This window comes from Podarcis filfolensis (genome assembly GCF_964270895.1).
Source record: "Podarcis filfolensis genome assembly, chromosome: 3".
NCBI lineage: Eukaryota > Metazoa > Chordata > Lepidosauria > Squamata > Lacertidae > Podarcis > Podarcis filfolensis.
This window is the reverse complement of record NC_139606.1, coordinates 120,017,677-120,044,739: the sequence shown is the minus strand read 5'-3', so window position 1 is coordinate 120,044,739 and position 27,063 is coordinate 120,017,677. Positions and strand designations below refer to the sequence as shown.

The 27,063-nt window shown below is 48.4% G+C and overlaps 1 protein-coding gene and 1 long non-coding RNA gene across 3 annotated transcripts in view; both read right to left on the bottom strand.

The window, feature by feature from the left end:
• Positions 1 to 10,544, bottom strand: part of SCARA5 (scavenger receptor class A member 5) — a 98,968-nt gene extending 88,424 nt beyond the window's left edge. The window contains exons 1-2 of the mRNA XM_083605334.1: positions 10,095 to 10,544; positions 1,044 to 1,163 (exon numbers count right to left, since the gene is read on the bottom strand). Of these exons, the coding sequence (XP_083461460.1) occupies positions 1,044 to 1,155 (112 nt within the window). The 5' untranslated portion in view covers positions 1,156 to 1,163; positions 10,095 to 10,544. The remainder of the gene's footprint in view (positions 1 to 1,043; positions 1,164 to 10,094) is intronic.
• A 4,101-nt stretch (positions 10,545 to 14,645) lies between these two features.
• On the bottom strand, positions 14,646 to 17,850 carry LOC310758843. Of its 2 annotated transcripts, none has more exons than XR_014545995.1 (3): positions 17,718 to 17,850; positions 17,054 to 17,176; positions 14,646 to 14,871 (listed from the first exon to the last, which is right to left on the bottom strand). It is a non-coding gene; the product is annotated as an uncharacterized lncRNA (long non-coding RNA). The 2 variants fall into 2 exon arrangements; XR_014545996.1 differs by having other exon boundaries at positions 14,646 to 14,855.
• Between the last annotated feature and the right edge of the window lie 9,213 nt (positions 17,851 to 27,063).

Here is a 27,063-nt window from a genome sequence, read left to right as displayed (position 1 = left end):
TTCTTTAATCTCTTCTTCTAACTTGACTTCACTCTCCTTTCACCCTAATCATTTTCTGGATTCACTCAATAGCTGTCAGAAATTCTACTTTTTCCAGTTAAACTTTGATGTATTCCTTAAAGATAGCCCACTCCTTATTCACTTTTTGTACCATATCTCCTCTTATCCTCCCTGTTAGTTCGGCAATATGGAAGTATTCCATCATTTTAGATAACCAGTCGGTTTTAGTTGGGACGCTGCTGCTTTTCCAATTTTTGGCAATCAACAACCTTGCCTCCGTAGTTGCATACATAAATATTGGTCTGACCGTTCTTTTTATTTCCTCTGACGTGATGCCTAGGAGAAAGGATTCTGGTTTTTCCCCAAATGAAAATCTAAACATCTTTTTCAGTTCGTTATTGATATTTTATCAGAATCCCACTATCTCTTTGCACTCCCATCACATATGTAGAAAGGTTCATGCCCCTTTGTTGCATCTCCAACAGACATCACTACAGTTTTTGTACATTTTTGCCAATCTGGCCGGGGTCAGGTACCACCTGTATTGCATTTTCATTACATTCTCTCTTAAATTTTAAAGGTAAAGGGACCCCTGACCATTAGGTCCAGTCGTGACTGACTCTGGGGCTGCGGCGCTCATCTCGCTTTATTGGCCAAGGGAGCTTCTGGGTTATGTGGCCAGCATGACTAAGCCGCTTCTGGAGAACCAGAGCAGCGCACGGAAACGCCGTTTACCTTCCCGCCGGAGTGGTACCTATTTATCTACTTGCACTTTGACGTGCTTTCAAACTGCTATGTTGGCAGGAGCAGGGACCGAGCAATGGGAGCTCACCCCGTCGTGGGGATTCGAACTGCCAACCTTCTGATCGGCAGGTCCTAGGCTCTGTCGTTTAACCCACAGTGCCACTCTTAAATTATAGCATGCCATAAATTTGATATCTCTTTTCCACAGCCGTTCCCATTCAGCCATCCCTGTTCCTTGAACCCTCAAAATAAAGAAGATCTCACACGGAGCTCCTTCCTGTCTTGGACCCATCACTTACCATCATCGCAGAGGTTCAGCTTGGAGAGGTTCTTTCCATCAAACTGCTCCTCGAAGACGGACCCGTTCTCTCTCTCACCAAAGGTATGGAGATACATGGCTTTGTTCTCCATCTTTTTGCCTGTGGGAGACACACGAAGAATCCAGTCAGGAAAATGGGGGAAGCGTCATCCTAGCTCAGCAGCAGAACTTGCATGCAGAAGCTGCCATCTCAGGAGATGGAGAAGTTGGAACTACTGGGAGATCAAGACGATGAAGGGTCTGGAAACCAAGCCTGATGAGGAATGGTTGAAGGAGCTGGGAATGTTTAGCTTGGAAAAGAGGAGACTGAGAGGAGATATGAGAGCCATCTTCCAATATCTCAAGGGCTGAACTATGGAAGAGGGAACAAGCATGTTTTCTTCTGCTCTGTGGGGTAGGACCCAAACCATTGGCTTCAAATTACAAGAAAGGAGATTTCAACTAAACACCAACTTTCTGACAGTAAGAGTTGTTCGGCAGTTGAATGGTCTCCCTCAGGAGATTGGGGCTCTCCTTCCTTGGAGGTTTCAAAGCAGAGTTGGATGGCCATCTGTCATAGATGCTTTAGTTGAGATTCCTTCATTAAGGTAAAAAAAATGGTAAAGGACCCTGGACGGTTAAGTTCAGTCAGGTGGCTATAGGGTTGTGGCACTCATCTTGCTTTCAGGCCAAGGGAGCCAGCTCTCAACTGCAGACAGCTTTCTGTGTCATGTGGCCAGCATGACTAAACTGCTTCTGGCACAACAGAATACCGTGACGGAAACCAGAGCACACGGAAATGTTGTTTACCTTCCCGCCACAGTGATACCTATTTATCTACTTGCACTGGTGTGCTTTCGAACTGCTAGGATGGCGGGAGCAGGGACCGAGCAACGGGAGCTCACCCCGTCTTGTGGATTCAAACCGCCGACCTTCCAATCGGCAAGCCCAAGAGGCTCAGTGGTTTAGACCACAGCGCCACCCGTTTCCTACATTACAGGGGGTTGCGCTAGATGACCCTTGGAGATCTCTACCAATTCTGCTGATCTATGATTAAACCACCCCGAGATTGAAGCAAAGGCTCTGTTATGCAGCTATGGGCTTCACCATTGGTACGGGTTGCCTGGTGGCACTGTGGTCTAAACCACCAAGCCTCTTGGGCTTGCCGATCGGAAGGTTGGCGGTTCGAATCCACACAACGGGGTGAGCTCCTGTTGCTCTGTCTCAGCTCCTGCCAACCTAGCAGTTCGAAAGCACACCGGTGCAAGTAGATAAATAGGTACCACTGTGGTGGGAAGGCAAACGGCGTTTCCGTGCGCTTTGGCTTCCACCATGGTGTCCCGTTGCGCCAGAAGCGGTATAGTCATGCTGGCCACAAGACCTGGAAAGCTGTCTGTGGACAAACGCCAGCTCCCTCGGCCTGAAAGCGAGGTGAGTTCTGCACCCCATAGTCGCCTTTGACTGGACTTAACTGTCCAGGGATCCTTTACCTTTTACCTTTACCTCAGCACTCAGAGTCCCATAGGGATGGGGGGGATTTTAATGCGAATCAACCTAATCCAAACATGCAAACACAATTTGCAAGCTAGAAAACAAAGCAGCTTTCCTTCAAAGTCCGCACTCCTCCAAATTTTGCAATGCAGTTCTCCAAGCAAAAAGCCAAAAAAACCCCACCAAAACCATATACAGTGGTACCTCGGGTGAAGTACTTAATTCGTTCCGGAGGTCCGTTCTTAACCTGAAACTGTTCTTAACCTGAAGCACCACTTTAGCTAATGGGGCCTCCTGCTGCTGCTGCGCCGCCAGAGCATGATTTCTGTTCTCATCCTGAAGCAAAGTTCTTAACTTGAAGCACTATTTTAGGGTAGCGGAGTCTGTAACCTGAAGCATATGTAACCCAAGGTACCACTGTACAGAAATACATTCATCAGGGGGAAGTTTGCAGGCTAAAAATAACACACACAAACAAATTAGGGGAGACTGCTTGCATATAGGTGTGTATTAGTCAAAACTGCACACAAATGCTAAGGAATTTCCACAGCGACTTTTTTTGATGCCAGCATGTGGTGAACTGGAAACTGCTGAAATGGGGAGGAAAATAGAAAGTGGAATGGACCGATCTGCCTGTTTGTTCGGCTTGTTCGTCTGATGCCAGAAGAGGCTGGTCGCTGATCTGCCCCCAACTTAGCAAAAGGGCAGCTGCTTTGACAGAAAGGGAGGGCTGCCAAACCCAGCCTCAAACCAGATGGATAACAGCTCTGGATGCTTCCCAAATAAGCCAGAGCCCAGACCCTCCTCTCCTATCTCAGGGGACGGGCCTGTTCTCTGCAAGGCCAGAAGACGTGCGGTGATTGATGGAGCAAGGCACTTTTCAGGAAAACAAACGGAGAACAGCGGAACGGATCTTTGCCCCGGGAAGCTTACAGTCAACACTTTGACAGTGTCGTGTTAAGATGAATGGGTAGTCAAATTGTGCGGGTACTTGGAGCTCGCAAAGCTGGCAGATGCAATAAAAGATAAACCTACAAAGATGGTGAAAGAAGAATGGGAATGTTTAAATAATTATCTAGGGGACAAGGGTTCATCAAGAAAGACCTGGCTATGTTTAGAATGATGCCGCATAGGGAAATGTTCCCTGATACCAAAGATGAGGGATTCTATGGAATGTAGATAGAGAGAATTGATAAGAACAATGATCTGTTGTGACCTTGATGGAAGCGTACAATAGATGAGCCTCCTTGAAGGAGCGTCTCCACCCCCATCGTTCTGCTCGGACACTGAGGTCCAGTGCCGAGAGCCTTCTGGCGGTTCCCTCGCTGCGAGAAGCCAAGTTACAGGGAACCAGGCAGAGGGCCTTCTCGGTGGTGGCACCTGCCCTGTGGAACGCCCTCCCACCAGATGTCAAAGAGAAAAACAACTACCAGACTTTGAGAATACATCTGAAGGCAGCCCTGTTTAGGGAAGCTTTTAATGTTTGATAGGTTATTGTATTTTAGTGTTTTGTTGGAAGCAGCCCAGAGTGGCTAGGGAATAACAATAATAAATTATTGTTATTGTTATTATTATTTTTGTGTTTTTGTCTTCTTCTTCATTATTTCTTCTTTTTTCTCCCCACCCCTCTTTTTTTCTTCTTCTTTTTTCTTTTTCCTTTTTCACTCCTCCTCCTCCTCCTTTCCTTTTCCTTTTTTCTTTCCCATAATGTCTTATGTTCTATCCCATGTACTTTGATATTTTTTGTAGGTTTTTTTAAGCTTTTTTCATTATTACTATTATTAAGGATTTTTGTAATTTTGGTTGTTTATATTTTTCTGCATTTGTTTAAAGCAAAATAACAGGTTTTTTTTAAAGGGTGGGGGTTTTTTTTGGGGGGGAGGTGATTTGGAGTAAGAAGGAAGAACCTCAGAAGATCTGGGAGGGACCCAAGGGTCATCTAGTTCAACCCCCTGCAATGCAGGAATCACACCTGAAGATTCCCACGCAGGTGGCTGGATGCAGATAGGATGAAGAGCAGCATGAGAGATAGCAGGGAGGTTATCTCTGTGGCAGAACATCTGTTCTACATACCCTCCAAGTGTCCCGGTTTTCCAGCGACAGTCCCGGAATTAGAGAAGCTGTCCCAGTTTCTGACTTGATCCCCGAATTTGCTGCTTTCCCTTATTTCTCCCTGTGCTGGGCCCGGGGGTTAACCCGAGCCATGCGGTTCAGGTCTGGTCCCAAATCCAAGGATTCCACGAGGCGTCAGTCCAACAGGCCCAAGGCAGGAAACCAGGCAAGGTCAGGCACAGGGTCTCAGGCAGGTTCCAGCAACGTTGCTCCTGCAACCTGGGGCGGGGTCCGACAGCCTTTTATCTCTGACAGGGTAGCGGCCCTGATCCCCCAGCGACTCACTTCCCTGTCTCGCCCGAAGGCGAGCACTCCTCCTGCAAGTTCTCAGGTCTCTCCTTCTCTCAGACCTGAGTCTCTGCAGCTCAGGAGACGTCGGTGGGTGACTAAACCCAGGGGCCGCCTCAGCCTCTCCTGACCCAACCAGTAGTGGAGCAGCTGTAAGTGATGGCCCAGCTGGAGGCATCGAGGTCATCCCTGCATCTGGAGCCAGGGCAGGCTCAGGCCCATGACTCGGCCCAGCTGGTGCTTGTTGCAGGGGAACCTGTGCAGACTGGGACTCTTCAGGATCAGGCCCCAGACTCGGCCCAGCTGGTGTTTGCTGCAGGGGAACCTGTGCAGACTGGGGCCCTTCAGAATCAGTCCCCAGACTTGGTTCAGATGATGCCTGAGGCAGAGGATCCGGAGCAGACTGAGACTCCTTTGGCTCCGAGTCCCAGACCATCACATTCCCCTCCCCTTATTCCTCCTTATTCTTCTGCTCTCCTCCCTTCTCTCTTTCTCCCCCACCTCAAAGTTCCTTTCATCCCTGGCTCCTTTCAACTTCAGCTAACACTCATGTTTGAGAGGCTGTTGCTTTCTCGCCCCCGGGAGATGAAAACGCCCCCCCTGCCCAGTGTGCCCTGCCTCTGATCAGTCTCCTTTCATCTGTCCTGCCAGTCAAAAAGAAGTTAATTGTCCCTGGCACCAGGGGATGGGGGGGCAGGGAAGAGAGTGGGGGAGGGCAAAGGGGCACTGGTTCCCCCCCTTTCATTTCTGCAAACTTTAGTGGAAATCCAGGATCACGGAACTGTAGATTTGGAAGGGACACCCCGAATGCCATCTATTCCAACCTCCACAATGCAGGGATCACAGCTAAAGAACCCCAGGCAACCTTGGTTTGAAAACCTCTGATGAAGGAGAGTCCACCACCCTTAGATGCTACCCTTTGAATTTCCAAATAAGTAAATAAAAATAATAAAACAATTGTCCAGTAGCACCTTAGAGACCAACTAAGTTTGTTCTGCGTACAGTGGATGCTCAGGTTGCGAATGTGATCCGTGTGGGATGCACGTTCGCAACCCGCAGCGTTCGCAACCCGCGTCTGCGCATCTGCGCATGAGAGGGTTGTGATTCAGCGCTTCTGCGCATGCACAAAGTGTGATTTAGCACATCTGCACATGCACAACCACAGAAAACCCGGAAGTAACCTGTTCCGCTACTTCCAGGTTTTGGCGGTCCATAACCCGAAAAAAACGCAACCTGAAGCAGCTGTAACCCACGGTATGACTGTATAAGCTTTTGTGTGCATGCACACTTCTTTAGATACACTGAAACAGAAGTCACCAGACCCTTATATATAGTGGGAGAGTGGGGTGGCGTTTTTCCCCAGAAGGGTAGTACGAGATGGGTGATTGACTCAATGGGTATGGTGAACCTGTGACTGTTAACGACTGCCATTAGTCCTACAGGAAAAAGCAAAACAAAAAAAAAAATTCTTCCAGTAGCACAAAGACCAACTAAGTTAGTTCTTGGTATGAGCTTTCGTGTGCATGCACACTTCTTCAGATACACTGAAACAGAAGTTGCCAGATCCTTCTATATAGTGAGAAGGTGGGGAGGGGTATTACTCAGGAGGGTGGTGGGAATGGGTGATTGGCAGATAGCTGTGATGAGCCTGTTGACGACTCTTAACGACTGCAATAGGTTTTACAGGAAAAAGCAAGGGGTGAGAAGGTGAAAAATGGCTTTGTCATGTATAATGAGATAAGAATCCAATGTCTTTGTTCAGACCAGGTCTCTCCATGGTATTAAGTTTGGTAATGAGTTGCAATTCAGCAGCTTCTCTTTCCAGTCTATTTCTGAAATTCCTTTGTAGTAATACAGCTACTTTGAGATCTTGTATAATACCCCTCCCCACCTTCTCACTATATAGAAGGATCTGGCAACTTCTGTTTCAGTGTATCTGAAGAAGTGTGCATGCACACGAAAGCTCATACCAAGAACTAACTTAGTTGGTCTTTAAGGTGCTACTGGAAGAATTTTTTTTTTTTTTTTTACTATGGCAGACCAACACGGCTACCTATCTGTAACAGGAAAAAGCAAGGGATAGTATACAGATGACCAAAAATAGCTTTAGCATATTGTTATGGAAATTAGGGGGGGCACATCTTTAAAGTTGTTAAATGTTACAAATATTATGCCTGAATGTATCCTTTTGACTTGACAGCTCAGGGGAGACACCTAGCTTTAACAATAATATAAAATCAACTCCTTTGCCAGTTTCCTCCATTCCAAAGCTATTTTACCCTTGAAAATTAGGGAGGTCCCAATAGGAAGTTTCCAGAGGTGACAATTGCTGAGCTGATTGTTGGCCAAAGAAAGGCTAATCCCATCACCAGACTTGCCAAGGGGTCCAGACATGCAAAGAAAATTCTATTGTACTTTGGGTGGTGGGACTTCAGAGGTGTTTGCCTATGCTCATCTTATACCTGGGTCTGAAAGAATAAGATTGTCGCCGAAAGTGGGGTTCAGCACCCATCTCCCTTTGACCAAGATGTCGCTGCAGGGTAGCTCAGTTTGTAGGGTGTGAGACTTTTAATCTCCTGGTTGTGGGTTCGAGATCTACGTTGGCAAGTTTCCTGCATTGCAGCGGGTTAGCCTAGATGACCCTCGGAGTCCCTTCCGACTCTGAAATTCTATGAAACATATGCAGCAAATAAGGGGATTTGCCCTCAGCAGAAGCAAACCAGGCACCCCCTGACCTCTGATCCTTCCTTGAAAGCGAGCGGAGCTGATTTTGCAAAGATCTGTCTTGAGGAAGCAAGATTTGGCTTCCAATAACTGTGTGTTTTTTGTGTGTTTATAGTTGCTGGGGTGGGGTGGTACTTTTATGTCGCAAGCTTGCTTTTGTGACATAAAGTGTGTCCTGTTGTTTTTAAAGGATTGCACATTATATTGCATGTGTCACGGTCTCTATAAATCGCTTCTTTTGGCTGTGTGCCAGGATTCATAAATCAGTGGGCGGAAAAAGAGGTTTTCCTCCCTCTCTCATCGTGCTAGAACCCCTGGACAGCCAGCTGGACGCTGGGAGATCCAGAAGAGAGAAAAGGAAGTCCTTCTTCACGCAGCACGTGGTGAGACTATGGAACTCCCACCCACAAGAAACGAAGATGGCCAGCAACTTGGATGGCTTTAAAGGAGGATGGGACAATTTCCCTTCTATCTCTACAGTTCTATGATTCCAAGCCAGCCCCTTCCTCACCCACCTCCCAGGTCCAGCTTCTGGAGCCTCCATAACAATAACAATAACAATAACAACTTATTATTTTTACCCCATCCATCTGGCTGGTTTTCCCCAGCCACTCTGGGCGGCTTCCAGCAAAAGATTAAAGTCCACCATGACAAGCCACATCAAAAATCACATGAATGCATATATTGGATACCTCTCTCTCTCTTTTTAAAAATAATTTCTTATTAGTTTTTAACATATCATTTTCAAATAATTAAACATACTTTTACATCTTATACAATTTTGGACTTCCATCAATCACGTCTGAAAATTTTCCAATCTATTCACTTAAATATACTTGTCTTACTTTCACTAGTACCTTTAAATTTCATAACTAAAATCTCTCTCCTTTCTCTATTTTGCAATATTTCATATATTTCTCCTTGCACAACTTATATTGGATACCTCTCAATTTCCTCTGGACCATCACCCACCCACAGTTGGGTATCTGAGCTGTTGTATCTCTGCAACGATATTTCCCTATTTAATGGGAGGCTGCACTGAATTTTCATGGGATTGGATTTTCTCCTGGAAAAGGTGTCGTTTCAAGCGGTGCACAGGGGGCGAACATCAGCACTCTGTAAATTGAGCATTGGGAGGGTGGGGGCGACAGGAACCCTTTCGTTTGCAAAATCTCCACCTCTCTCTCACGGCACTTCACTTGCCAAGAGGAAGGTTGGGCTGCAGGTTGTCACCTTAGAAGTGGCTTATCCCACTAAAAAGAGGGGAAGCCTCATCATAAACATGAGGGGGGGGGGCCTGAAGGGACAAGGTCAGGGTTTTCCATTAAGAATCCGATTTGAGTGAGTGGGTAGTTGATCAACATTGCTCCCATTTCACAGATAGGTTAAGTGAGAATGAGTTAGAATCATAGAACTGTAGAGCTGGAAGGGACCTCGAAGGTCATCTAGTCCAACCCCATGTAATGCAGGAATCTCAGCTGAAGGTTCCACCCAACTTCTGCTTAAAAGCCTCCAAGGGAGGAGAACCCACAGCCTTCCAATGGAGCCCGTTCCACTGTTGAACAGTTCTTATCATCAGAAAGTTCTCCTGATGTTGAGTCGGAATCTCCTTTCTTGCAACTTGAAGCCATGGGTTTGAGGTCCTACCCTCCAGAGCAGGAGAAAACAAGCTCGCTCCATCTTCCATGTGGCAGCCCTTCAGATATCATATCACCTCTCTGTCGCCTCTTTCCCAGGCTAAACATCCCCAGTTCCTTCAACCGCTCCTCATTAGGCTTGGTTTCCAGACCCTTGATCATCTTGGTTGCCCTCCTCTGCACACCTTCTAGCTTAGCAATCTCCTTCTCAAACTCAGGTGCCCAGAACTGGACACAAACACTACTCTGTTTGCCAAAGCTATTCTAGAACTCAGTGGCAGAGATTTATTTGGACAAAGAAGGCTGATCGCCGAAGAATTGATGCTTTTGAATTCTGTTGCTGGAGGAGACTCTTGAGAGTCCCATGGGCTGCAAGAAGATCAAACCTCTCCATTCTTAAGGAAATCAGCCCTGAGTGCTCACTGGAAGGACAGATCGTGAAGCTGAGGCTCCAATACTTTGGCCACCTCATGAGAAGAGAAGACTCCCTGGAGAAGACCCTGATGTTGGGAAAGATGGAGGGCACAAGGAGAAGGGGACGACAGAAGACGAGATGGTTGGACAGTGTTATAGAAGCGACCAACATGAGTTTGACCAAACTGGGGGAGGCAGTGGAAGACAGGAGTGCCTGGCGTGCTCTGGTCCAGGGGGTCACGAAGAGTCGGACACGACTAAACAACTAAACAAAAAAGGGTCTCCCAAGTGCGAGCAGAAAGGTCCTCACCCCCTCAACCCCCACCCCGCTGGAGAACTGTGTCTCCTGCTCAGCCCTTGAAACAACCAAGGTGTAAGTTACTCACCTGATGGCAGGGTTCTTGACAGCCTTGGATTCTTCAGCCCCTCCTAATCCCCACCATGCAAGATGGTTAGAGAAGGTAGAGGGAAATCTCAAAATACAGAGTTCTTGCAAGTTACCTCCTTCCAGTCCAGAAGGAAAGCAAGAGCCCTCTAGACATGGGCAGACATCCCTTCCATGGCTAATGAGATCTTGGATGGTGGTGGTTGGGTTCTCCTGATGTTCCTCTGCTTCAGATTGCCAGCTGTGGCTCTCTCAAAACTCTGCAGCCAGCCCTTCTCTAGGCAAAGTGAAGGACCCAGGCAGCTTTCCAGCTAGCCTTCGCCACTCCTGGGGAAGCCGAGGGGAGTGGGAAGGGGGCAGGCATAGAAAGGGGAGAGTCAGAAGCAGCTCCAAGGGCTGGATTGTTGTTGTTGCTCTGAAAAAGGTTCCAGTTGCTGGGAGTCTCTTAAAAGTTTCTTGGAAGAAGTGGACCATGCGGAGAGGGACAGGTATGGAGAGATGCGACCTCTGGTGGCTCAACTCCTGCAAGGCAGGCTGGCATCACGTTTCTTTTGCAGCAGGGAAAAGTTTCTTTTCGCGGCAGTTTTGTGGTTCTTGCGGAGGCCGTTAGCACTTAATGGGGCGTGTGCTCTGTATCCTGAGAAATGTGGGAAACGGAATGCAGAGCAGGGTATTTCTAATGGGTTTTACTTAGCCCAGCTAGTCTATATTGTTGAATCCTATACAGTGGTGCAGATGACACAACCTTGATGGCAGAAAGTAAGGAGGAATTAAAGAACCTTCTAATGAGGGTAAAAGAGGAAAGCGCAAAATATGGTCTGAAGCTCAACATCAAAAAAACAAAGATCATGGCCACTGGGCCCATCACCTCCTGGCAAATTGAAGGGGAAGAAATGGAGGCAGTGAGAGATTTTTTTTTCTTGGGCTCTATGATCACTGCAGATGGTGACAGGAGTCACAAAATTAAAAGATACCTGCTTCTGGGGAGAAAAGCAACAACAAACCTAGACAGCATCTTAAAAAGCAGAGACATCACCTTGCCAACAAAGGTCCGTATAGTTAAAGCTATGGTTTTCCCAGTGGTGATGTATGGAAGTGAGAGCTGGACCATAAAGAAGGCCGAAGAATTGATGCTTTTGAATTATGGTGCTGGAGGAGACTCTTGAGAGTCCCATGGACTGCAAGAAGATCAAATATGCCTGGAAGCGAGATGAGCACCACACCCCATAGTTGCCTTTGACTGTACTTCCAGGGGTCCTTTGTTGCTGTTTAGTTGTTTAGTCGTGTCCGCCTCTTCGTGACCCCCTGGACCAGAGCACACCAGGCACTCCTGTCTTCCACTGCCTCCTGCAGTTTGGTCAGACTCATGCTGGTAGCTTCCAGGACACTGTCCCACCATCTCGTCCTCTGTCGTCCCCTTCTCCTTGTGCCCTCCATCTTTCCCAACATCAGGGTCTTTTCCAGGGAGTCTTCTCTTCTCATGAGGTGGCCAAAGTATTGGAGCCTCAGCTTCAGGATCTGTCCTTCCAGTGAGCACTTAGGGCTGGTTTCCTTCAGAAAGGAGAGGTTAGTTCTTCTTGCAATCCATGGGACTCTCAAGAGTCTCCTCCAGCACCATAATTCAAAAGCATCAATTCTTCGGCGGTCAGCCTTCTTTATGGTCCAGCTCTCACTTCCATACATCACTACTGGGAAAACCAGAGCTTTAACTATACGGACCTTTGTCGTCAAGGTGAAGTCTCTGCTTTTTAAGATGCTGTCTAGGTTTGTCATTGCTAATCCTGCAGCTGCATGGTATAACTCTAAATCAGGGAGTGCGAAGCCTCCTCTCTCTTTTTTATCTATTAACAGTTGGTATTTTGGTCTCAGTCCCCCCCCCCTCCATATAAATTTCGCCATATCGTTCTTCCACTCTTGAAAATATTTCACCTCCCCCCCAATATCAGTATAAAGGTAAAGGTAAAGGGACCCCCGACCATTAGGTCCAGTCGTGGGCGACTCTGGGGTTGCGGCGCTCATATCGCTTTATTGGCCCAGGAAGCCGGCGTACAGCTTCTAGGTCATGTGGCCAACATGACTAAGCCCCTTCTGGCAAACCAGAGCAGTGCACAGAAACGCCGTTTACCTTCCCGCCGGAGCTGTACCTATTTATCTACTTGCACTTTGACGTGCTTTCGAACTGCTAGGTTGGCAGGAGCTGGGACCGAGCAACGGGAGCTCACCCCGTCGTGGGGATTCGAACTGCCGACCTTCTGATCGGCAAGTCCTAGGCTCTGTGGTTTAACCCACAGCGCCACCCACATCCCTAATATCGGTATAGTTTGAAATAAAAAGATCATTTTGGGGAGTATGTTCATCTTAACCACCGAGATTCTACCCCATAGAGAGAGGTGTAGCTTGGTCCAAGTTTCCATATTTTTCTTTACCTCCTTCCATACTTTGACATAATTATCTTCGTATAGGTTAATACCCTTTGTTGATACCCAGATCCCTAAGTATTTTACCTTGTTTTTGATCTCTAAACCCATCAACCGTTTGAGTTCTTTATTCTCTTCTGTATTTAGATTTTTAGTTAGTAGCTTAGTTTTTTGATAATTTACCTTTAGGGCCGCCACTTTTCCATATGTATTAATTAATTCTAATGCCGCTGGGATGCTTTCTTTTTGGGCCTTGTGTTTTTATTATTAAATGGTCCAAAAATGCTCTAACTTTATAGGATTTTTCCCCAATTACAATTCCTTCTATTTTTCTTCCTTTCTTAGCTTTTGCAAAAGTATTTCTGGAAATAGCGTGTGTGCACGCAGATATGCACACGCTCCCCCGCCCTCCAGCCCACAGGCAATCGCGCTGGAGACACCGCCCTCAGTGCGGTAAGTTTGCTGACCCCTCTCTATAAGTAATAACATCATGATGATGATGAAGGAAAAGGACATCCCTCTTTTCACTGGAGAAATGTTGGGGGGAATGCGTGTCTTGCCTAGAAGCCTGGGGAAAACTTCACAGTGTGGTCCACGCTGCCCCCCACTCATCACCTTCCTTCCCCTCAGCTCTGCTTCCCACCCTCCCCATGTCTTCCTTCTCTGCCACGCAGGACAGAGATCAACATGCTGGGCCAGTCCACTCATGAGGAAAGAGGCAGTGCCCATCTTGGCAGTGGCGTAGCGTCGGTTGTCAGCACCCGGGGCAAGGCAAGTAATTTGCGCCCCCTAACCCGTGGATTTGCGCCCCCTAACCCGTGGATTTGCGCCCCCTAACCTATGGATTTGCCCTAACCCCAGATGTTGCGCCCGGTGCGGCCCGCCCCCCCTGCACCCCCCACGCTACGCCACTGCATCTTGGGTAGCAGGATCCACAGAGGCATCAGATTCAGCCCCCAAGAAATGCATCTTGGTGACTTGGAGGAGTTGCTGATATCACCCCCCCCTTGATCCTAATGTAGGTTTTAACTCACCCCTTCTTCCCTGGGTAGGGGCTGGGTGGGGGCTGGAAAGCACCATTGTGTGGTTTGCCTCAGGGGCTCAAATGTCTTGGGCCAGTCCTGTCCACAAGGCCCTCCCCTCCCCCCTTCTCCTTCATGGCCCCCGTCTTCTTTCTCCGCGCCCCTCCAACCCTCCAAGTGTCCCCATCTTCCAGGGACAGTCCTGGACTTACAGAAGCTCTCCCAGCTGATCTGACTTGATATCAGAATGTCCCACTTTCCCCAAGGACATCCCCATTTCCATCAGAGAAATGTTGGAGTTCTGCAACTCCTGAGTCATCGGGAGGTAGTCCTGTATAGAGAAGTTTTTTAAATGTTTAACGTGTTATGATGTTTTTATATATATTTCTGAGCCACCCAGAGTGGATGGTGTACCCAGCCAAATAGGTTGGGTATTATGATTATTATTTACTATTCCTATTCCTATTGAAGAGAAGATCCCTATTTTCATGGCAGAAATGTTGCAGGGTATGTCCCCTAGGGTTTTGCATCTCTGCTCAATTCCTGTTTCTGAAACATCCTTCTCTGTGCAGCTGTCCAAGGAAGCAGTTGTCAGTTGGAGGCAGTGGCGTAGCGTGGGGGGTGCAGGGGGGGCCCGGCCGCACCGGGCGCAACATCTGGGGGTTAGGGTAAGGGGGCGCAAATCCACGGGTTAGGGGGCGCAAACTACTTGCCTTGCCCCGAGTGCTGACAACCCACGCTACGCCACTGGTTGGAGGGGAGAGACAGAGAAAGGGGCAGGAGGAGGGGCTGGGAGACCCCTGGGAGAGGTGGGGGCCTACAATTTGAGAAATGCCCTTGTGCAAAGCCATGTTTGGAAAAGAACCACAAAGCCTGGATGGCACCACTGACTGGCAGAGAGAGAGAGAGAGAGAGAGAGAGAGAGAGAGAGAGAGAGAGAGAGAGAGAGAGGGTCTGAGAGCCTGACCAAAAGTATCCCCTCAACCCAGCAGACGTTTTCACAACATGAACCAGCACAAAAGTTTCCAATGCTTGCATTTATTAAAAAGAAGAAGCTAAAGCATTTTTGCAGGCAAACCAAATCCAGGCTCCAATGCTGAGCCCATTTACTAAGGAGTCAGACCCCACGGGCCACAGTGGGGCTTACTCCTGAGTATACAGGCAGACAGGATGGCTCCCTCTTGACTCCTTCCCAGCATCACCTTCAGCAGCATCAAGCAAAGCGGTTTCTTCCCCAGCAGAGATGGGGGTGCAGTCGAGGCAGCTGCACGTCAGAGGAGAGCAGGGTGGTCTTCCTTTCACCAGAGGTCTCGCACCGGAGATCTGCAGAGTTATCCCACTGTGAGAGGAGGAGACACTGTTAATATAGGTGTTGGTGGTGGTTCTGAAAACCCAGACCAGTGAAATATACTCGGAATCGATAGTGAATTTCATGTTCTTTATTCAACTCATAGTGGTGAGGAGGAATGGAAGTTTCCCCAGAATGTCTGAATTATTTACACAATGGGCCCCACGTGATTGGCTAATTCCGGGATTCACCTGTAGGCCAATCAGGTTGCGGATTCACTTCCACCTGGAGTTGTATTGGGTGGCTCCTGTGGACCTATCAGACTGCTGCATTCTGAATCCTATTGTTCTAGGACCAATCAGATTGCTGCATTCTGAATCCTATTGTTCTAGGACCAATCAGACTGCTGCATTCTGGATCCTATTGTTCTAGGACCAGTTAGACTGCTGCATTCTGGACCCTATTGTTCTAGGACCAGTCAGACTGCTGCCTTTTGGATCCTATTCAACTCAGTACATAACAACCAGTGACTCCAACTGGGAGGCAGAAGAGCTCCTGTTGTCAGAGTTCAGATTGCACAAAGAAGAAGAAGAAGAAGAGGAGGAGGAGGAGGAGGAGGAGGAGTTTGGATTTGATATCACTACCCAAAGGAGTCTCAAAGCAGTTCACATTCTCCTTTCCCTTCCTGCCCCACAGCAAACACTTTGTGAGGTGAGTGGGACTTCAGAGAAGTGTGACTGGCCCAAGGTCACCCAGCAGCTGCATGTGGAGGAGCGGGGAAGCGAACCCGGTTCACCAGATTACGAGTCCACCGCTCTTAACCACTGCACCAGACTGGCTCAGAGGCTCAGAGGTTTTGTTTTGCAGAGGGTTGGACTAGATGTCCCCTTGGTGACTCCCAATGCTACACTTCTATTCTATGAGTGTAGGAGAGACCTCTGGGCATTTCATATATGCTCTTTGGGGAATTTGAGTGGGGCTTGGCTGCCATACAGACATTTTTTCGCTAATGTGGTTCTTTTTCCTTCTTCTTTTTACAAACAACAACCCCAGAAGAAGACACATTTGAACAGATCCTTGTGAGTGTGTGTTGTTGTGCATTTAACACTTTCCCTTCCAACTCTACAATTCTGTGATTCAGTAACCACCTTCACAGAGATGTTTCACACAGGTTGCCTTTGCTATTTGAGGAGGGTCAATGACTGAGCCCCCACCCTCTCAAACCACGAAAAGCTGTTCTTTGAGCCAAGGGAGGCATTCTTTCCCAGGCTAAGGTAAGGTTACCAGATTTTTTTCAATAAATCCGGGGACACTTTAATTAATTAAATGCTACACGTTTGGGACGTTGATGCTGCAACGATGGCAGTGGCAGAGCGGTGGCCACCACCTGGACCTCAACCGCAACGTTTCCCCTTCCTCCAAGTCTTCTCCCCGCCCCTTTATTAAATTGTATTGTTACCATTCACATTAACACACCATACAGAAAAAGAAAATAAATTCCCATCACCACCAAAGAAAAAAAGAGAAACAGTACATCAACTAGTAACCTTCAAAACACAAAATAAAAGTGGTCTTTTTCTATCTACCAGACTCCGAGGCTTCTATCTCCTTTCTCCATGAGCCTGGGCAGCCCCTGAGTTGCTGGTCGTTCAGTGGTGGTGGTCATGGGGAAGTGGTGCGCAGTGGGTCAGTCATGGAAGGCGGAGAAGGAGGGCCGAGAGCAGCGGCGGTGGCAAGGCTTGGGCAGCGCGTTGCCTCCCTTCCCATCGGAGCAGCCCCAATCCCATTCCTACCTGCGTGCAAGCTGGAGGGGGCAGGGATCCCTCAGCTGGGAAGGGAGGCTTCTCATTGCCTAACTGAGAGATCCCTGCCCCCTCCTGCTTACAGCAAGATCTGATAGGCAGCGTGAACCCTCCCTTCACAGCTGGGAGATCCCTGCCCCAATCCTGCTTGCACAGATGTAGGAGTTGGGAGGCTGCTCCAACAGGCAGCGTGAAGCCTCCCTTCCCAGCTGAGTTGCTGGGGTCAGGGAAGGTGGAGGCAGCCCGGAAGCTGCATCTTGGAGCCCCTGCACCACCATCCTATGGGGACTTCCCAGCAGCTCCTGAAGCCAGCCAGAGCCAACTGCTCTGGGCTGCTGAGACTGCCGCTGCTGCGTTTCCTGGGGACATTTGGGGTCATGAGACACCATTGACTAATTTTGGGGGAACAGCTAAGATTTGATTTAACTCACCATTACGGCAACACACTCGGCCTCCTGTACATCTACCAATTGGCCTAGGGCACCATCTCATGCATCTCCCTCCGAGCTGTGTACATCTCCGATTAGGACATTGAGCTTGGGCTCTGGTGAAATCTGCAGGAGGAAAAAGAAGACTTTGAAGGCTCTCTCTTGCAGGACTCACCTTCTACAACTTCTTCCACAATGGCCCTTCTGTTGCCTCCCTGCACCTCCAGGACAGGGTCTGAGCCAAGGTGGTAGGGAAGGCTGCGTCAGAGTCACTGGCTTCCCTGGGCGGCCACCGGCAAACTGGGAGAGAGAAGCCCCCTTGCCCAGGAAACCGGCCCGTTCTTTTACCCACCGCAAAGCTGAGTGTGCTGAAGCACATTATTACAGATTTGAAAGCAAGAGCTTCCGTGGATCACATAAATGAGGTAATATAATAAGAAGAGACTGACTGGTGGATCTGGCCAAAGGGGGCCCATCCAGTCCAGCACCCTCTTCTCACAGTGTCCAACCAGAAGCCCCATTTGGGAAACTCTCCACGAGGACAGAGGAGCAAGATCCCACCTCTTTGGGAGTCACAGCAAGTGGTGCTCAGAGTCAGGTTTAAAAGGAATAAAGTTGAGAGCTGTGGAGCTGCTCAGAGAAAAAGCATGTGAGAAGAAGGCCATACCTGGAGCCAGCAGCATCAAGAAGAGGACGGCCACAGAGAGGAGGCAGAAGATCTTCATGGTTGGAGGATGGTGGGAATCCTGGAGGTACCAGAAGCCAAGTGGAAGAGCAATTGCCAGGGGAAGGAAAGCTCCCTCTACTTATAGGTGACTGGAGGACTGATGAAACCTTGTGGGGTGCCAACCGTCGTTTGCAGGATGCATGTGGCAAGCTCTGAGTTTCATGTGCCAAGGACCAGCCAAATACCACAGAATCATAGACTTATAGAGCTTCAGCTTTGGAAGGTACCCCAAGAGTCATCTAGTCCAACCCCTGCAATGCATTACCACCCTGGACAGGTGAGGCCCCTAAGGTGAGCTCTTTCTTCCCATCATCTGAGTGACATTCGCCAGGTTTAGTTCAGGTGATGCTCTCCTCCCCCTCCCTCCCTGCTTCCATCCCATCATGTCACCATGGGCTCAATTCCAATATTCTCTACAAGCCAATTCTTCTAGTGGATTGCACACAGTGGAGTATAAATATCTGTTTCGGGCATTGCCTAAAAGGAAGTGGGTGACACCTGACCCACAGACACCTGAGAAGGGTGTGATTTTGAAGTCCACCCCCTCTCACACCAACCCACATTCATCCTGCATTGATTGTGAAAATCTCTGCAGAGCTTCTTCCACGTGGAGTTTTGCCCTCAATGTCTTGCTTCTCAGCTCCTCCTGATGGGTCCTTTGAGCCATCCCATCTCTGCCTTTCACCTTCCCAGACAAGCAATAAACAGAGGAGTCACAGCACGAGTAGCCCAGAATAGAATCAGAGCTAAGAAAGGTACAACCCAAATGTGCTCTTGGGGGAGGAAAAAAGTCAAGGGAGTGGTGCCCCCACTTTCATGCCAAGCCTGAAGAGAAACCCAAATGGCGTTGTCCTTTCGGACTGCACAATGGCAGCCAGCAATGTTTAGGGCCATTAACCCCAGAGCTAGAATAAACCCATAGATACAAAAACATTTAAAAGGCTGTACTCAGAAGGAGTCCTTGCTTCAGATAAGAGGCAAGCAGAGGAATAAAAGCCGGTGAGGACCTTTGGGACATGAGGGCAGGTGGAGATGCTAGGAGGTTTCCCCACTTCCCATTCCAACACCCCAGGAATCCTCAGCCTGAAGTTGGCATCTTGTGCCTCTATGGCCTTACAGAAGGTCTTCCTTAGAAGGCAATGTGTTCTACTTCACATACTTTAACATGTGGTCAGCCAGCTCTGCTGGATCTGGGGAGCCTCCTGCTCATTCTGTGGAGTGGAGCCCTGGACCTCTGCCCCAAATCCAACCCTGATGGCCTCTCTCCTCTTGCCTGCAAGTGAGTTGGCATCCTAGAATCATAGAATCATAGAATCATAGAATCATAGAGTTGGAAGAGACCACAAGGGCCATCGAGTCCAACCCCCTGCCAAGCAGGAAACACCATCAGAGCACTCCTGACATATGGTTGTCAAGCCTCTGCTTAAAGACCTCCAAAGAAGGAGACTCCACCACACTCCTTGGCAGGAAATTCCACCGTCGAACAGCTCTTACTGTCAGGAAGTTCTTCCTAATGTTTAGGTGGAATCTTCTTTCTTGTAGTTTGGATCCATTGCTCCGTGTCCGCTTCTCTGGAGCAGCAGAAAACAACCTTTCTCCCTCCTCTATGTGACATCTTTTTATATATTTGAACATGGCTATCATATCACCCCTTAACCTCCTCTTCTCCAGGCTAAACATGCCCAGCTCATAAGGCATCGTTTCCAGGCCTTGGACCATTTTGGTTGCCCTCCTCTGGACACGTTCCAGTTTGTCAGTGTCCTTCTTGAACTGTGGTGCCCAGAACTGGACACAGTACTCCAGGTGAGGTCTGACCAGAGCAGAATACAGTGGCACTATTACTTCCCTTGATCAAGATGCTATACTCCTATTGATGCAGCCCAGAATTGCATTGGCTTTTTTAGCTGCCGCGTCACACTGTTGGCTCATGTCAAGTTTGTGGTCAACCAAGACTCCTAGATCCTTTTCACATGTAGTGCTCTCAAGCCAGGTGTCACCCATCTTGTATTTGTGCCTCTCATTTTTTTTTGCCCAAGTGCAATACTTTACATTTCTCCCTATTAAAATTCATCTTGTTTGTTTTGGCCCAGTTCTCTAATCTGTCAAGGTCCTTTTGAAGTGTGATCCTGTCCTCTGGGGTGTTAGCCACCCCTCCCAGTTTGGTGTCATCTGCAAATCTGATCAGGATGCCCTTGAGTCCATCATCCAAGTCGTTGATAAAGATGTTGAATAAGACCGGGCCCAAGACAGAACCCTGTGGCACCCCACTAGTCACTCTTCTCCAGGATGAAGAGGAACCATTGATGAGCACCCTTTGGGTTCGGTCAGTCAGCCAGTTACAAATCCACTGAGTGGTAGCATAGTCAAGACCGCATTTTACCAGCTTCTTTACAAGAATATCATGGGGCACCTTGTCAAATGCCTTGCTGAAATCAAGGTAGGCTACATCCACTGCGTTCCCTTCATCTACCAGGCTTGTAATTCTGTCAAAAAACGAGATCAGGTTAGTCTCATATGACTTATTTTTCAGAAATCCATGCTGACTATTGGTGATCACAGCATTCCTTTCTAGGTGCTCACAGACTGTTTGCTTAATGATCTGCTCCAGAATCTTCCCTGGTATTGATGTCAGACTGACTGGGCGGTAATTATTTGGGTCCTCTCTTTTCCCCTTTTTGAAAATAGGGACAAAATTTGCCCTCCTCCAGTCTGCCGGGACTTCGCCTGTTCTCCAGGAATTCTCAAAGATGACTGCCAGTGGTTCTGAGATCACATCTGCCAGTTCTTTTAATACTCTTGGATGCAGTTCATCTGGCCCTGGAGACTTGAATACATCTAAACTAGCCAAGTATCCTTGTACTATCTCCTTAGTTATTCTGGGCTGTGTTTCCTCTGCTGAATCATTTGCTCCAAATTCTTCAGGTCGGGCATTGTTTTCTTTATCGGAGAAGACTGAGGCAAAGAAGGCATTGAGGAGTTCAGCCCTTTCTGTGTCCCCTGTTTGCATTTCACCATCTTCTCCTCTGAGTGACCCCACTGTTTCTTTGTTCTTCCTTTTGCTACGAACATACCCATAAAAGCCTTTTTTGTTGCTTTTAACTTCTCTAGCAAGCCTGAGTTCATTCTGTGCTTTAGCTTTTCTGACTTTGTGTCTACACGTGTTGGCTATTTGTTTGAATTCCTCTTTGGTGGTTTCCCCCCTTTTCCATTTTTTTGTACACATCCTTTTTTAATCCTAACTCAGTTAAAAATTCTTTAGATAGCCACCCTGGCTTCTTTAGGCACCTTCCATGTTTCCGTCTCATTGGTATTGCCTGAAGTTGTGCTTTTACTATCTCCCTCTTAACAAACTCCCAGCCATCATGAACTCCCTTTCCTTTTAGTATTACTGTCCATGGGATCTCACCCAGCACTTCCCTAAGTTTTATGAAGTCGGCTTTCTTAAAGTCGAGAAATTGAGTCCTAGTATGCTTGGCTGCTCCTTTCCGCTGTATAGCAAACTTCAGAAGAGCATGATCACTCGCGCCTAATGATCCTTCCACTTCTACCCCACTAACCAGGTCATCAACATTGGTTAGGACCAGATCTAAAATGGCTGTTCCTCTTGTTGCTTCTCCCACTTTCTGGACAATGAAGTTGTCTGCAAGGCCAGTGAGGAATCTGTTTGACCTTATGCTCTTGGCTGAGTTTGACATCCAACAAATATCCTGCTCCACATCAGCAACCTGTGGGGTGTTGACACCTGGGGGCTTTGGCCAAAAGGTGATTCATATTGTGGATTGGAGCATGCCTTCAGTTCCTTATCATTCCAGCGGTCCTGTACCCACGGAGGGTTAGAATCTAAGAGAGGAGGTCAGACAAGTTTTTTTGTAAGGCAATGACTCTGGCCGGCAACTAGAGTGTCCTCATGAGCATCTCAAAAGAACGAGTCAGGTTGCAAGAGTGGCAACTGAGTGAAGGGGTCCTTCTGACTAATGGGTGGGCCTTTCCTCCACCCCCAGCCCCTAGTTGCCTAGTGTTGCCCCCTCCCCAGAATTCTTGCTGAGGAGATGCATGAGAAAAGGCCTCAGGTGATGAATCCTAAGCTGTGACTGAGAAGGAGGGAGTTCTTTTTTTGGGGGGGTGCATTGAAGCCCAGCATTTTATGCTCAGGCTGTCTATATGTGTAAATAACACCAGATATCCTAAAGACAGCACAGCCTCCGCTGACCTTCATTCCAAGGAAACCGAACTCTGGGCAAGCACGGGAACTCATGGATTTTCTCACCACTCAGGGAGTTGAGTGCTGCGTAACAATATTTCAAAGGAACTTGAAATGTGTTATTGGCCCCCTTTCTGCTCCATCCCTGAATCTGTTTGCATGGAAAGGGATCTCTGTGGCATTGCTACTCCCCACTCCCACCCACTGTCCCCCAATATCGCCTTCTGATCTGGGCTAAATCCAAATTTCCCTGGGCTGCATCTGGCAGTTGCTTCACCCAACTTTGCTGCCTGTGGGCATCCGATGGAGCAACGCTTGTTCGTTAACTTGAAGTAAGACCAGGTGGGGAAATGGGACTTAGCCCTGTGACCACAGGTTCCTCACCTTGCCTGCTGGGTTTGAACTTCGGGCACTTGGGAAAGGATGCTGAAGACATCTCATGGGGCCCATCTCTGTGGAGATTTCAAAAGACCTGCAACTGCCTGCTAAATGTTACAGGCACAGCCCAGACCAACAGCTCACGACTGGCACTGATATTTCCCTCCCCTCCCCAAAATAAAATATGAAATATCTCTGTGTTGTCCCCTTCCTCCTGTTCCTGGGAGCCAATGTGGGGACTTCCCAGTGTTGAGGGGGACCTCCAGCACCCCTTGCCCCACAAGCCAGAAGGGCCACTGGCCAGGAGTAATGAGAGATGCAGTCCACAAATATCTGACAGTCCCAACACTAGCTGCCCCTCAAGTAAAATGGGGAGGGAACAGCAAGAAATGGTCTGCACCCAAAATAGAGCAAAAAGGGGAAGGGGAGACATCTCAAGATTCTGGATAAAGTCATAGCTATGCCCGTGGATTTATCCATGACCAAACCCCTGGGTGTGGCTGCCCCAAACTGCCCCACAGATATTCTCACGCTCTTTTGTAAACTACTCTGGATCTTTTTACAGGCAAGTAGCATATGAATGCAAAATCTCCTCTCACCTTTGGCCTCACATGGTCCTGCAGGGTGGGGGCGATGGGAATTGTAACCCCAAACATCTGGAGAGCACCAGGTTTCTGAAGACTGTGTTTGACCCAGGTGTGAGTTGTGCCTTGCGTCCAGATCTCCCGTCTTCTCACTTTGGTCCCCATCCCTACAAGGACTTCAAGACTATTGTTCTCGCTCTCTGCCTTTGTGGACATTTCTCTGCTTCCTCGTCTTCTGCAGAAACTGGTGGAGACCCTGTGTTGGGAAGGCCTGTGGGCTGTGCTCATTCTCCCCTCCCCCTGCAAGATTTCCAAAGACCCCTGAAGGTGTCACAACCCCCAGTGACCTAGAAACACGGAGAAGCTCCCCACCTCCGCTCTGCCCTGGAGTCTCCGACATGCAGCCTAGAAGCTCTTCCACCTGGTCTCTCGGCTGCCTTCCTCCTCCTGCTCCTGGGAGCGCCAGGTAAGGTGGAGAGGGAGACCCTCCTTCTCAGAGTTAGAGGGCTAGGGCAGCAGTAGGTTATGTGGTGCCTTCCAGATGTTGATGGGGATCCCCAGCTCCCTTCCGCCTCACAAGCCAGAAGGGCTAGCACCCAGGAATGATGGGAGATTAAGTCCAGCTATGCCCATAGGATGATGGGGAGGGAATAGCAAGGAATGGCCAGCACCCGAAGAAAGGAAGAAGAAGGTGATGCTTGATGTAATTTCATTGAACAACAAATCCCTTTGGCTTTGTCCGATATAAATATAGGCCTTCACCAGGCATCCAAATTCATTGTTCAAACAATGTGCAGGAATCTTGCATAAGAAAATATTTCTTTCCCTGCCTTTGCTATCAGTTGACATCCCTGATCTTTCAAATATGAAAAGGAATATGCAGGAACAACCCCAAGTTGCTATGAAATCAAACTGTTGCTCTTTCCTGACTGTTGCTGGAGTTCTCTGTGGGGTTGCTCAGGAGTGGTGGTGGGAAATGGAGTCAGTTCAAATTGCAGGACAGCCTACCAAATTTGTACTTTGTGGACAATACCAAGTTAAACTTCCAAATCTGCTCTAATCTGAATTTTGCAATGCAGTTCTCCAGTCAAGTAATGTAGACCAAGGAAATACCTGCATATTTGGAAAAAAATGCAAAAAAATGCTGATTAGTTTTCAGGAGAATGTTTCTGTATTTTAAGGCAGTTTGGGAAAATGAAACTGTGGAAAATTGAAATTGACCGAATTGCCCTCCTCTCTCCCCTTTTAGCTGCTGTTTTCAGATTGCTCTGTATTTTAATGTGTGGACCAATGTTGCTTTGATGATTTGAGCAAACCCTCTGTGGAATGGAAGAAGCAGGGCATGCATTTTAGAATTGAAATGATTAGACCTCAAACATTGTTTCCTGTGGGAGTGGGTGGGTGGGAGGGTGGGTGGCAGATTTTCTAAGGGGCACTTTATTTAAAAAAATGAAGTTTCTCCAAGTCTCTCCAAGTCCACATGCTGTGGTGGTATTCCAAAACATCTGGAACAGGTCTAAAAAAGAGTGATGCACCAGCTGTTTTGGTTTCCCCTTTCCCTCTGGCAGGAGCTCCAATGGCTGTTGACAGCATCATCTCTCCCTCTAAGAACTTGCAGCAAAGAGGAGCCACCACCGCTCAGATCCTCAAGCTCACCTTGACTTCAGCTCCCGTCTGATGGCCTTTTCCATCAAGATCGTCAGCAGGGAATCCTGGATGAGAGTGGAATTGCTGCAGCTCACCCACAACTCCGGGCGAGACATCCTTTGACATGAATGGCTCCAGAGATACCCTTTGCCCTGGGAGTGTTTTGTCGGATGCTGACACTCTGCCCTCCAGAATGCCAAGACTACCAAGCAGCGAGATCAGTGGGGCAGGTTGCGTGTGGGGAAAAGGTGGAAGAGATGCAGGGGTTTCCTAATGGGAGGTAAGGCAGATTTAAATAGGAGTGCAATTTTGACATGACGGGAATCTGAGTGTCGGGACATTCGGGAGAGATAAAACCAAGGGCTTTTTTCGTGCAGCTTGTAGTGAAACTATGGAACTCCCTCGCCCAGGAGGCAGGGATGACCACTGACTCGGATGCCCTGAAATGAAGACCAGGGGCTGCTAGCCATGAGGGAGATGCTCTGCCTCTGCAGGGAGAGGCCACAATGCTTCTTAATGCCAGTTCCTGGGAATCCCATGTGATTCATGGCCATTGGTAGCCTACAAGGAGGACCTGAGCGAACACCACTCTCCCCACTTGTGATTCTGGGCCAATGATGTTCAAAGGCCTCCTGTCTCCAGCAGGGGAGGGAGAAAGTAGCCATCCTGGCTGGTAGCCATGGACAGCCTTCTGCCCCAAGGACCTGTATCTCCTCCCTTATCTTTATTGCTGGCTGAATGCATTTCGGAAAATGCATTCTTCGAGGACAGTCAGTGGTGCCATTCCGGTTTCGTGGTTGTTTTTGCAAACAGGGCTTTGCACAAGAGCATTTCTCAAATTGTGGGCCCACCCCTCTTGCCCAGTCCCACCACCCCGCTTCTCCTTGTGCCTCTTTCTCCATATCTCCTCTCCAACTGCCTCGCTTCCTTGGGCAGTTGCACAGAGAGGGACGGGATGTTTCCTAAGCAGGACTTGACCAGCGCAGAGAAAGTGGGGAGGAGGTGGAGAAAGAAGCAGCAGATTTCACCAGAGCCCAATGTGATAATTGGAGATGTCAACGTCTTGGGAGGCCAAGTGTTTTGGGTTCAAATGGCCTAATATGTTGTTGTTAAGGTGAGTTATAAATGAAAACATTGGAAAAATCTGCGTTGGTCCATGTTGTGAAAATGTGTGTGGGGAGGGGGGATTTTGGGGTCAGACTCTACTATCCGATGTGTCACACATACAAACACAAAAACTCAGAGTCACCATTGTTAGTCCTCAACATTATCTGGAGAACTCCAGGCTCCTCTTCCTTGTCTTCTTAAGGGAGAGGGTCTGATGGATGTCCAAAGCCTCATTTTCACCCAAGACAGGTGAGGCCCCTCAGGTGAGCTCCTCCTCCCCATCATCTGAGTGACACTCACCTAAGCCACCAGGTTTGGTTCAGGTGATGCTCTCCTTCCCCTCCCTCCCCGCTTCCATCCCATCATACCACCAAGGGCTCAATTCCAATATCCCCCGCAAGCCAATGCTTTTTCTGGGTTACTCACAGTGGAGTTTAGGATGCTGACCAAAAGGAAGTGGGAATTGCACTATGGCAACTAGCAATAAATGCCTCCATTAGCTCCAGAACCCAGAGCCAGAAAATGTCAACAGCGAGAATATATTTTAAAGTCTGCACACAGAAGCAATTGTTGCTTCAGATAAGAAGCAAGCAGAGGTTAAAGGGCAAGTGAGCCCCTCAAATTATGGTTCAGCCAGCCCTGCTGGATCTGGGGTTCCTCCTCCTCTTTTTGCTAAGTGGAGCCCTGGACCTCTGCCCCCAATCCAACCCTGATGCCACCTCCCCTCTCGTCTCCTCTTGCTTGCAAGTGAGTTGGCATCCTGCTCCACATCCGCAACCTGTGAGGTGTTGACACCTGGAGGCTTAGGCAAAAAGGTTGCTCATCTTGCTCTGGATCAGTGAGTGCCCTGCATCCCTTCCAATTCTTGGGGTCCTGATCCCACAGAGGGTTAGAATCTCAAAGAGGAGTTTGCTGAGCTAGCCAGACAACTTTCTTTGTAGGGCTAGGACCTTCACTGGCCACTGGAGTGTCATCATCAGCATCTCAAAAGAATAAACCACAGCGCAGTTTAAAATACAAAAACATCAAAATACATACCATATTAAGAAAACAAACAATAACACCCACACATAGTGTAAAAGACCATTTTTCCATTAGTCCAAGGCTGGAAGAAGAGGAATGTATTTGCCTGGCACCTAAAGGGGCAGAATGAGCTTCCTGGGGAAGAGTATTCCACAAACAGGGAGCCACCACAGAAAAGACCTCATCTCATAGTGCGGCCTTCCAGGTCTCTTGCAAAGGAGGCACATGAAGAAGGGCTTCTGATGATGATCTCAGGGTCCAGGTCAGTTCATATGGGGAGAGGCGTCCCTTGAGATATTTTGGTCCTGAGCCCATGTGGAGTTTGAGAGCTGAGTTGGAAGCAGCC